At 30.7% G+C, this 12,826-nt stretch overlaps 1 protein-coding gene across 1 annotated transcript; it reads left to right on the forward strand.

Annotated features, from left to right (window-relative positions):
- LOC128392160 (E3 ubiquitin-protein ligase CBL-B-like) lies at positions 1-12,754 on the forward strand. Its single transcript, XM_053352140.1, has 11 exons — positions 1-965; positions 1,375-1,696; positions 4,400-4,546; positions 4,621-4,752; positions 5,404-5,541; positions 6,045-6,264; positions 6,897-7,052; positions 10,197-10,271; positions 10,451-11,900; positions 11,970-12,123; positions 12,198-12,754. The coding sequence occupies exons 1-11, from the start codon at positions 146-148 to the stop codon at positions 12,418-12,420; spliced, it is 3,837 nt and encodes a 1,278-aa protein (XP_053208115.1). The 5' UTR covers positions 1-145; the 3' UTR covers positions 12,421-12,754.
- The last annotated feature ends 72 nt before the right edge of the window (positions 12,755-12,826 follow it).

Genomic DNA, 12,826 nt, shown 5'->3' on the forward strand with positions numbered 1-12,826 from the left:
AAACACGAGATGTCGCCACTTATTCGGTTTAAAATTCTAATTAAAAGTCGCCATCTGGCGGAGATGAGATTTAAACGAATGAAACAAAATTATAGACTTGATTTCATTAATTTCACTGATTTAATTCAATGATCAGTTGACAATTATGTTATCTGGTGGACACCAATCAAATCAATTTGGATTAACCAATACTCATTCAACTTCAATTAGTCCATCATCTACATCAAATCTTCCTTTTCCAAATTCTAATCACCATCAAAATAATCAGTTCTCTTCATCTTCTTCAACCACTATTTCTACTTCAACAACAACAACAACATCAACATCTCACCCTATCTTCTCCTCCTCTTCTTTTTCTTCCTTTTCTCCATCAACATCATCATCATCTTCTTCAATTATTAACCCATTACTCTCAACAATTGGTTTGAATATAAACAACAATAACAACAGTAATCATATACAACCAACAACATCCCAACACTCATTAATATCTACTGCCTCTTCCACATCAATATTAACATCATCATCATCATCCTCAGCATCTTCTTCATCATCATCTTCAATAACTACAACCAGTATAAGTAATATTAATAGTGGATCAGTTGCTAGTGGATCAAATTTTTCAATTGTTCCAACAACAAGCGTTAATTTAACATCAATCAACACGGCAATCAACATAGGTAACAACAGTTCAACTTCCCTGTCAACCGGAGGAAACGTTGGTTCGACTGAGACAAGTTTAAAGACAACCAATTACTCTGTCCATGGAATGCCTGGTATAACCTCACTACTGAATAAAATTCAGGGAGCCTTTTCGGAGGCTATTTCACCATCACCCAAATTGGTTATAGACAAAAGAACCGTTGAGAAAACATGGAAATTAATGAACAAGGTTGTAAAATTGTGTAATAATCCGAAAATTATTCTCAAAAATTCACCTCCATTTATATTGGACATACTTCCAGGTATCTATCATATTCTCTTGTGATTCATTTTCATTTTAAAACAAGAGATGAAAAAAAAAAGAATTGAGAAAATAATTCCAATCATTTCACAATTGTGTAAACATTTTCTCTTAAATCTATCAGTTATTTTCTCTCATTCCTATTTTTTGCTCTCTAATCAATGAATCTCATTATTATTCCTCTGTTCATCTCATCATTTTCCCATGAATTTTGTGTTCTGTGTCCTATTTCATCACCATCATCATCATCATTCCATTCATGTTGGTTTCATGTTTCCTCTTTTACTACTAATTAACATTTCTCTTACCCAATTTAGCTTTTTTTTTAATTTCCATTATTACATTGATTTGATTACTCTTAATACTTTATTTATCTTCTCTCTCTCTCTCTCTTTCTTTGCCATCTACAGACACTTACCAACATCTTAGGTTAATTTATAATAAATATGAGGATCGGATGAACTATCTTAATGAGAATGAATATTTTCGTGTATACATTGATAATCTTAATAAGAAGTGCAAAGAAACCATTCGTCTTTTCAAAGAAGGAAAGGAAAAAATGTACGACGAAACTGGACCTTGTCGTCGAAATTTAACTAAACAAAGTTTAGTATTTAGTCACATGTTATCTGAATTAAAGACAATCTTTCCCGATGGAGTTTTCGCCGGGTCAACTTATCGAATAACCAAATCAGATGCTGCTGAATTTTGGAAAAATCATTTCGGTGATAGGTAAGAGACCAATCGAAAACTAATCATTTTAATAATAATCATCCAATTATTGACAATTGATCATCTATTAGTATATCATTTATATGAGACATGATAGTTATCAGTAAATCGTTGAAAATTTTTCATCATCAACAATATAACTTCAATAATAATAAGAGTAAATTAATCGTCCTTGTTTCGTTTGAAAGATCTTGAACAATAAGACAAATCATAATAATAAGTTTTAAACCACGTTCTTGATTTTTTTTTATTTTCCTATTTATCTCTTACTGTCTTAATCTCATTTAACCTCTTTAGATTAACCAGTTACACTAATACGTTGATTTAAACCCAATCAAAAAAAGATATTAAGTTTTTCTCATCAGCCAACGGTCCATTCTATTGATTTGTCATCAATTACTTCCTCCTCCCCATCATCATCATCATCATCTCTCTCTACTATTCATTCATTGCTCTTCTGGTTTACCATGGTGATGATGAGCTGGTTTAACATGAGAAAAATCAAAAACAGGGTTAAACATTTCATGATTACTATTGATCACTAATTGTTAGTTTTTTTTTCTTGAGAAATTTAATCTTTTACTCTTTATACACATTAGATATTATTTTTTCTGCAAAGGTAACAATTAAATCTGACAGTTAAAACCTTGAGATGTTAATCTTTGGTTGAAAAAATAGAGTCTCAAAGTTTTTTGAAGGAAGAGAAAAAAAAACGAGAAATGTTTATATACAAACGTAATAATTGACATTGATGATTGAAAGATCATCATTCGATCTCATTTTCTCTCATCACTTTAATCATCAATATCAACATGATCGTCATCATCATCATCATCATTGGATAGTTAAGATGATGGAGGAGGAAAAAGTAGGAGTTGGAAAGAGTTGCGAAAAAAAAAATGAAAAGAAATCAAATCATTTTATCTGTGTCATCAATGAGAGATTTTGATTAATCATAATTTGTTGATTGATGATAGTTACAATTATCTCTAATATACCTTACAATTTGACCGTTTCAATTGATTTGATTTGATAATTAAACCTGAAATCAAGTTTAATTACTCACAATTAACGTTTTCTTTTCATTTTTACTCTACTGTTAATGACAATGTCCTAGAAAATTAACTTTCATTATCAATTGACAGTAAAAGTTGATTATTATCATTGAAATTAATCAAATCACTTCTCGATAATTTAATTGTTGTTCCATTTACTAATTAATTTACTCGCACTGGTAATCACATTTCACTTTACAATTGTTAATTACCTCAATTTATAATGATTATCTTATTTCTCGCTCCATTGTTTTTCCTAATTGTTCGTATGATATTTAAATCAATCCGTTAATTATCAGCAATCAAAACTCATTTACATGGTGGGTAAATATTTAATTTAATTTGAAGAAAAAAAATTGATTTTGTCTAATTAATCAAAATCTCCATTAAATTATTTATTTACAATTTAATTACATTATATCAACAATCAATACGAATTAGTTCAATTAGCTTAATTAATTTACATTATTCAACTATCGATGATTATTCAATTTTAATTAATTAATTTCCTTGATTGATTTTGATTTTGACAATCAATTATTCATAAATAATTGTTACCTCACTTTCACTGATGATTATCATGATTATTCAGGTTTACCAATAAATTCACAATTAACAATTAGAATGATAATAACAACCATTGAAAAGGTTTACCGAAAAATCAACAACATCCCAACTAATTTACCTTTTTAATAGCGTAACACATTGATTACTTTCACCTCCATCCCGATCACAATCATAATCATCTCTTTCACAATCAATGTTTATCCGGTCAAACAGCAACAATCAACGGTCAAACTGATTAACAAACGTCATTACCGATACTCTAATCAGAAACTAATCTAGCAATCAAAAGTTTTACATACCTTAATCCCTCAAGAGGATTTGTTTTCATTGATCAACAATTTATCTCTCCATTCAATGTTATCTTAATTACTTTTTTTTACAATTTTTACCATTTAGACATTTTTTCACTTCCGTTGATCTTTGCTCTCTCACTTACTCACTCTACTGCCTCCCACTTTTCATCTTACAATTTTCACACTTTCTCTCTCTCTCTCTCTCTTCGTCTTTTTTTATCACATTTCCGTATCTTATTTGCTTCTCATTTTCTCATTGACATTTTAACGTACATATTATTTAAATCTTTCAAAGATATTTCTCCCATATTTGTCTTCTCTCTCGTTCTCTCTCATCTTTCTTTTCTTCTGTATCAACATCCTCTTTTCTTAAGACATTAGGGAGCCTTTGGATATCATAGAGTGCTTATTTCCGGCGATATTCTTGTTAATACCTTCTCACTCTCTCTCTCTCTCTCTCTGTAATAAGAACAAACCGATTTTTTCGAATATTTTTTTTCTCTGGTATCTGTTTTTACCATAGAAAGTAAAAGAGTTACAGTTGTTAAACAAATAATCATTCTAAGATAATTAGCCTCAGCATCTTCATCCTCATCCTTTTTCCTCATCTTTTAAGTTTTTTTTGCTCTTTCTCAACTGTTAAGATTTCTCTATATCGATGATGTCTTGTTTTTACATTGAGAACAGAAAATATAATGATAGATATTCGTGTAAATTAAGGCCTTATACTAATTGTTTCTATTTATTTAATTGTAATTTATTACTTTGTTTCTTTCCCTAATATTTAGGACAATTGTCCCATGGAGGATTTTCCGTCAAACTTTACACCAAGAGCATCCGATTGGTTCAGGATTAGAGGCTATGGCTCTTAAATCAACCATCGATTTAACTTGCAATGACTACATATCTAATTTTGAATTTGATGTGTTCACCAGGTAGATTTACAATTGAAGAGATATTCATATTCAAGAGATTAATTGAGTTTGTTTCCTTTTGTAACAATTAACAGATTATTTCAACCTTGGTCGACTCTTCTTCGCAATTGGCAAATCTTAGCTGTCACCCATCCTGGATATGTTGCTTTTTTAACCTACGATGAAGTCAAGGCCCGACTTCAAAAATACATCAACAAACCCGGGAGGTAAGCATCATCATCATCATCCTCATCATCTTGATGATCACTCTCCATCCTCTTTGCTCTCACTTACTCACTCACTCTTCCTCCTTCCGGTGACGCTTTTTTTTGCAAACAGTTTCACCATTTATTTATTATTCAATTAACTTTTACCCCACCCCACCCCTCGTCATGATGATCACCATAATTTAACTATTAGTATGAAAACTTTGTAATTATTTACATTAGTTGATTATACAATTACTATAATTATCACTGATCATTAACCTTGACCTGCCTTAGGCTATTGAAAATTAAATATCATCATTTTGTTTCGTGTGATTAATTAATTCAATTTACCTCTTGAATTCATGATAACGATTTAGCTTTCTCTCTCTCTCTCTCTCTCTCTCATGCTCTTTACCATGAAAAATTCAATTTGCCAGAATTTCTTGTTTTCTCTTTACACTTTTTATTAATCAAGTAAATTGTTCATTTTCAACAATCTAATTTAGCTAATAGATGTTTATTCATCTGCTCTTATATTTTGAATCAGTGTGAACAATTTACAATAAAGTTTTATGCACTTATCAAGGTTATGATAACTTTTTGTGACAATCAATCAATTTTCAAATGTTTTCTTATATTTAACTGATTTTTTCCCCATTTTTATTACAGTTACGTTTTTCGGCTCAGTTGTACTCGATTGGGACAATGGGCCATTGGATATGTAACACCGGAGGGAAACATATTACAAACCATTCCTCAGAATAAGTCACTTTGTCAAGCATTACTAGACGGCTATCGAGAAGGATTGTAAGTCTTAATTATAATCACCATCACCATGAAATAACAACGAATTGTTAATTACTAAAAAACAATTAAATCGAGTAGAAAACAATTCCAATTTTATCTTATGACTAACATTTCCATGGTCATCAAGTTGAGCTTTTTTATTGTTGACTGAATGAGTAGGATTTACATTCAGAATAATGTTGTAGCTTTGATAATATGGAGAAACCTTGAAATTTTAACTGATCTTTTTGATGATTAAGCAACAACAATCATTATTACTATATGGTGATAATATTGATTAACAGAAAAGGTAAATTAGAATCAAGATAAATTAGCATAAGACTTTTAATTGTGACATAATTTTAACGGAAATCAATTTGTATACAAAACTTTGATTCTGCAAAATAATGTTGGTTGAATTTTCATATCTTCATTGTGATGATGGTTTTTTATATTTTTCATATTGTTTATCGTGTTTGATTTTATTAATTCAACTAATTGTTGATTACCTTTTATGTTTACAGTTACCTTTATCCTGATGGTAGGAACGTTAATCCTGATTTAAGTTGGGCCGTTCAAGCCACTCCGGAAGATCACATCCGAGTTACTCAGGAACAATATGAACTCTATTGTGAAATGGGATCAACTTTTCAATTGTGTAAAATTTGCGCTGAAAATAACAAGGACATTCGGATAGAACCTTGTGGCCATTTATTGTGTACACCTTGTCTAACATCCTGGCAGGTAAAAATTTCGCCACAAAAAGATAGAGAGAGTTATCAATGATATAGCGAATCTATTTGGTTGAGAGAGTTAATTGTAGTCGGAAAAAAAGTGAAACATGTAACTTTCTTTGTCCCTTAATTATTCACAATCAATGAGATGAGCACAATCTCTATGAGCTTTTAATTTACTGGTTAAATTGTTACACCACAGTGATGATGATGATGATTGAATGTAACTAATTCAATTATAATGTTGTCAAAATTCAACTCATTAATATTTTCTAACTACTACAACTGATTATTTACCTTTCACTGAATCTCAATGAGCAATTAGAGTGTGAGGGAATCAACATTTCACTTTTTTTCCTTCCATCAATTTGCTAATATTTCAATTGACATTTTCTTTCTACCTTGTAACAATCATGTTAGTAGCAATATAATGATAATTTGATGGAACAATCAATTTTAATTGTAGCTTAAATATTGTTTAGTAATGATCATTGACATGTATTATTCAAGGAAATCCATTAACCTTATCCTAATGTTAACCATTTGGATAGATTTTGATAACTTTACACTTTGATAAGTTTTGTTTTCTTCTTCTTCTTCTGTTACTAAATTTAATTTAATTGTTAACCTTGATTTCTTCAGGATTCTGAGGGACAAGGATGTCCATTCTGTCGAGCTGAAATTAAAGGAACTGAGCTTATTGTGGTTGATCCATTTGATCCTAATCCTCGATCAGCCTCCAAGGAATCCGCCCGTGATCAAAATCTAGTTGATATTGAAGAAGATGAAAACTTTGAGGTAAGCAATTAATACCTTAATCATTAAAGGATAATTGGAATAATGAAGAAATTAAAATCTTAACATCACAATTAAGGATCAGGAAAAAAAAAGAAAACAATACAATTTAAATTGTCTTCCTTAAAACCATTTAACCTTTAATCTAATTCACATTGACACACTCACATAAATTTAATCTGTACGACTGTTAACCATCAAAACAATTAACAAAAGCAACCTTAACTAATCAATTGAATGATTAATCTAAACTCTTAATCCCCATAACTTGAATTATATTTCTAATCTGAGATGAGAAAATAACAAATCAAGAAAGTGCATTAGCATTTGATTGTGTTCATGGTGAAAAGAAACAAAAGAATCAACTGAAATTAACATCACCATGATAATAACATGATATTATTTTTTTACCTGTAAATTGATCCCACTCCCCATTAATAACTAAATGCATCAATCACTTGCCCCACCCTTTAGTGTGCAAAAACATGAGTGTGTATACATAATATGATTTTATTATTTACTATTTTATGATTACTTTTTTTTCATTCATCTTTGGCTTCTTTAGATTATTTTATGATTTTATTTTATTTTTTTTCTCTTTTTTTTTCTTCTCTTTCCCAATTATTTTAATATGTTCAATCTCTGGTTGTAATTGTATTGCTTTTATTCCTGCATCATCTTGATCATCATCATCATCATCATCATCATCATGATTGTCTTCCTGTGTGCGCCTCCCGATTGTTTATAAATTTAAGGACGGAATGGTAAATCGTAAAATCTCATGCTACTCAAAACCCATGAAATCTTATTGATAAAAAAAGAGAAAAGAAAATGAAAGAGAGAAAATTTTGACCTGACCACATTTAACATTCTATTATTTGTTGTTAATGATAATCATTAACTATAAGTATCATTACTATTGATTGATTATTGTGATAATTACAACCAGATACACACACACAAACACTCATAATGATTACAAAATTTATATGGTGCTGCTATTGAATAACCACCGCTGCTAATTGTTGCCGCTTTCCAATTGCCACAATCGCTTGTTGTCCTTTTTGTTCATGCAAAAATTACACTTAATCAACTCACTCTCACTCTCTCCTCTATTCCTCTATTGAACTGACCCATGGCTCTTTCAACATTTTGCATCTCTCTCTCTCTCCATCTCTCTGTCTTTCCCATTCACACATCTCAGACTTTATTATAAACCATTGGATCTATCTCACTGGACATAGAAAAATTATCTTGACCTAATCATCAACCAAATATCAGCTCACTCATTTTTTTCTCACCTCAAAAGTTACATCAAACTCTCCCGATGAAATTTATTCATCTTTTCTCAATAAGAAAGAGAATCATAAGAAAAATTATCAAATTTCCTATCCTTTTGCCCTCAAATCCTCATGATCACATCCTAGAATTGTCAGTAGGCTCTTTGCAATTCGTATTAGTATAAATTCTTGATAATGTTATAATCATCTCTCTCTCATCTTTGCTTGATAAACTAAATTGTAAAGTTACCACCGAATTGTCAAAATCTCTTTGCTTGGTCAAGAACAAAAATTTTGTTTTGGAGACTCAATATATCTAATTTTTAAAGGCAATTTACACAAAGCCACACAATCATCATCATCACCGCCACCAACAACAACAACTTCATCATTTATTTAATTATAAACTCATAAATTGCTCTCTTCCTTTTCCTCTCTATCAATCTATATTATTTATATGAAAAGCTTGTTGAATCAACTGTGCCTGTTTTTTGTTTGTTTGAATTGTTTGTTTGTCTGGTGCCTTTGTAACAAAAAATACACCATCTCTTGACACCCATCTCCATCTCCATCTCCATCTCCATCTCCATCTCCATCTCCATCTCCATCTTCATCTCCATCCTTTTCCTCAGCCCTCATCACCATCACCTCCTCATCCTCATCCTCTTGATTTATGCAATAATTGTAATAATTGAATAAGTTGAAACTTATGAGATCCAAAACAAGAATATAAATATTACATTAATAAGTCAACTCTATTATATCTTTACATTTACAATACTAATAAAGTAAATTCCCCGTTAATTGCAATGATTAAATATGAATGAAACATGTAGTCACTTTCCCACCACCGCCTATTAAATCAGCAACAAATTAAAACAACAATTAAACACGAATGACAAACTAAATCATGAGTTAATATTTATCGTTGATTAAAATCAACTCAATTCTTTCAACAACAAACATTGAAATATAATCAACTAATTATTTCACATTTGTTTCATCTCTTAATTGTACTCCTATTATATAATCTTTGATTGTGATAATCATTTTCCTCTTTCTCCCACTTGCAATTTTCCAATTTAATTGTTGTTGTTTAATCAATTGTTGCATCACTTATTTACTATTTGCTTGTTTCTCTCCAATTTTTACTTATTTTTAAATCATTGAGAGACTTTGGCTTCTAGTTGATAAACAATTAAAAGCAAACTCACAATTTAAAGTTAATTTAGTTATAATTATTATTATAGTCGTTAAATGTTGTCTATTTTTAGCAAACTCCAATAATTTGTTGATCAGTTAAACAGAATCATTATTGACCTGGAAAATTAACAAATCTTTTTTTTTTCTCTCCCACTAATTAACCTGATTAACTTGTATTCTCATCGATTATGTGTATTTGTGTCTCTATGTTTAATTATCTGGTTAGTTGACGAGTAAATTGTTTGACAAAGTAGTTAATTGTAATGGCCACATAGTGTTTTAGTTAATTATTACCTTACGATTATATTTTAATCAAACTTTTGTCTCTGTCCATAGGAATAATAATTTTCTTATAATTGACCAACCTATCATTTTAATTATATTTGATTGTTTTCCTCAGTTAATTACATCATCCAGATGATTATGATAATAACATTAATAATTTAAATTCTAGCTGATTACAAGATCAATTTAAATACAATAATAATAATTAATAGTTTCATGTTGATGATGAGATGATGATTTATGCTTTTGGCAGTTTTGGTTTATTAAAATTTGCCTTAATTATAGTTGATTAAAAAAACCATGATTAACCCTTTTTAATTGTTCTCTCTAATTATCTACAATTAAATGAAATACTTTTCTATTTTCTCAACAATTAAAGGATCCGAATGCTTGGATTTCATCATTACAAACACTTTCTGAGCCTTGTAACCGATTAAATGAAAAAACCAATAAAGTGAGTAATTTAATCGTTGATTGATTGATTGTTTATTAATTTGATGAGTAATTTATTAAGAATCAACAATTAGGGCAATTTACTTAAACAAATAAAGCGAGAGAAAATATCTTATAAATTGTTGGTCGAATTTGCGAATTTTTTTTGTATTAATTTGTTTGTTCTGTTAATTGTTCCAGGCCGATCGATCGCCAATCAATTCGCCATCAGAATCGCCAAAGACTCACCGTCGTAAACCAGCTGATATGAGTCCTCTTTTAATCGCTTGTAGCCTAACGAATCAATTGTCAACACCAACCGGTGATTCCCCATTGATAACAGCAACTTCATCTTCCACCTCTTCATCTTCATCCCAAGGAGCACAATTAACAACAATGGCTTCTGGCTCATCATCGATTCCACCACCAATCCCACCTCGACGTATCTCACCAACAAATACTCCTAGTCAATCACCAACATCATCGCCTTTACATCATCATCATAATCATCTCAATCTAACATCAAATTCAACCCAAAAATCCTCATCATCAACAACAATCAACTCTTCATTACTACTTTTATCTCAATCATCACCTTTAATTTCAAGTAACTTATCCGGTTCCGGTAAACAACAGGTTAACAATATTGGCTCATCGTCATCATCATTAACTGGAAATCTAATTGATTCCAATTTAATACTTTTATCAAATGGAAGCGGAAATAACATTTCCTCATCAATTTCTTCCTCTTCTTCATGTACCTCAACTTCAACCACCACCTCAGCCTCAACCTCCGCCTCCACTTTAACTGGCAATTTAATTTCACTCAGAACAGAATCAACTTTACCCAATCCACTTTCCCGAAATAACAGTAAATCAAATAAACTCCATCATCAAGGAGAAGGTCAATATCGATCCCCTGGTAGACCAACAACCTGTTTACCTTCATCATCATCTTCCTTATCATCCTCATCTTCATCCGTATCATCCGCATCTTCCCTGCCCTCAACTGCATCACCTTCAACTCTTGGTTTGACCGGAGGATCAATATTGGGTCCACTTATAAGTCCAATTACTGGATCAATGTCAACAACAATTTCGTCAACTAACAACAATTTAACGAGATTTAATTTATCATCTACTGGACAACAATCATCATCTTTATCATCATCAAAACTTTTACTTAATCTCGATGAATCAACTTCTAGCAATCAATCAACTACTTCAATTAGTCCAGTTGGTCCTTTAATTGATCGGGTTAAATCACCTAAACCAACAACATCTTCATCATCGTCAGCAATTAATTTACAACAATCACTAATCAATTCAAATTCTGCCAATTCTAAAAATCTATTCAACAATTTACACGATGATCATCATCACCCTCACCTTCATAGATTAACATCTAATCATTCAATTCAATTACAACAACAATTACAACAGCAACACAATAATCCAACACAATCAACATCAGAAATCAATTTATTTGATTTAACTCCATTGATCTCTAAATCATTAGCAAATCAGTCATCATCTTCATCATTATCATCATCCTCATCTTCAGTACCAACAACATCAGTTAAATGTGATGATCTTCCAGTTAATTTAACCACAACCGATGAACCAAATTATGCTAACACTGGTTTTAGAGGTAAATTGTAATTGTTCAAATGGAAACACAATCAACTAATCATTTGCTTTTCTCTGATTAATTTAACAGGAACAAACGAAAGGACCTCCAAAGATTTACTTCGAGTTCAATCATTAACATCGACATCATCTTCGAGTGTGACTAATTTACACTCGATTACACCTTCATCTTCATCCTCATCACTTACGAATGCAACAACATCATTAACACATTCAGTTAAAAAGTAAAATGATCAATTCTAATTGTTGACAATTTGTTTTTCTAATTCTGTTTTTCTCTTGGAAAACTTTTCTCTAGGTCCAAATCAACTTCTGCCAAATACCCACTTGGAATTAGTTTATCAGAAAACAAGGAGAACGAAGCTCGAGCGAGTTATGAGAATCTACAAATGGACTATATCGCAATACTGACCAGCGAAGGTTATTCGAACCAATCGGTCATTCGAGCGCTTGGAATCGCGAAAAATAATCTCGAAATGGCGAGGGAAATACTTCACGAATTTGCTTCCAAACGCAAATAATTAAACCAAACAATTAACTAGAACTCAAGAAAAAACAAACTTTTCAACACCAAAGAAATTCAATCAAACAGCCAACATACAATTTAATTTATTTACTCATTAGAGATAATTAATTATCTCACAATTTGCAAATTTACACGATTTACACTCATATAAATTACAGAACAATTAACTCTCTCTCTCTCTCTCACAAACTTTCTCAATCGACGACACAATTTCATTTCAATTCTATTATTGTGATTAATTGATTTTCTTTCTGAAAGAAAATCTCCCATTCGATATCATTAATTGAATCAAAATTTTTCTTGCAATTAAAATTCATTTTAATTATTTACCGAAATAATTAACTAATCTAAATGTGTCTATTCGTGTGAACATTTAATCAGTTTACGGTGAACAATTAGTT

This window comes from Panonychus citri, unplaced genomic scaffold (assembly GCF_014898815.1).
Source record: "Panonychus citri isolate SS breed McGregor unplaced genomic scaffold, ASM1489881v1 Contig00136, whole genome shotgun sequence".
NCBI lineage: Eukaryota > Metazoa > Arthropoda > Arachnida > Trombidiformes > Tetranychidae > Panonychus > Panonychus citri.

Bases quoted from the DNA above. Each gene is read 5' to 3' on its own strand.
- LOC128392160 (XM_053352140.1), top strand. From the start codon at position 146: ATGTTATCTGGTGGACACCAATCAAATCAATTTGGATTAACCAATACT. The intron at 7,053-10,196 runs GTAAGCAATTAA...CAACAATTAAAG, and splicing joins AAGAAGATGAAAACTTTGAG to GATCCGAATGCTTGGATTTC. The intron at 10,272-10,450 runs GTGAGTAATTTA...TAATTGTTCCAG, and splicing joins TAAATGAAAAAACCAATAAA to GCCGATCGATCGCCAATCAA.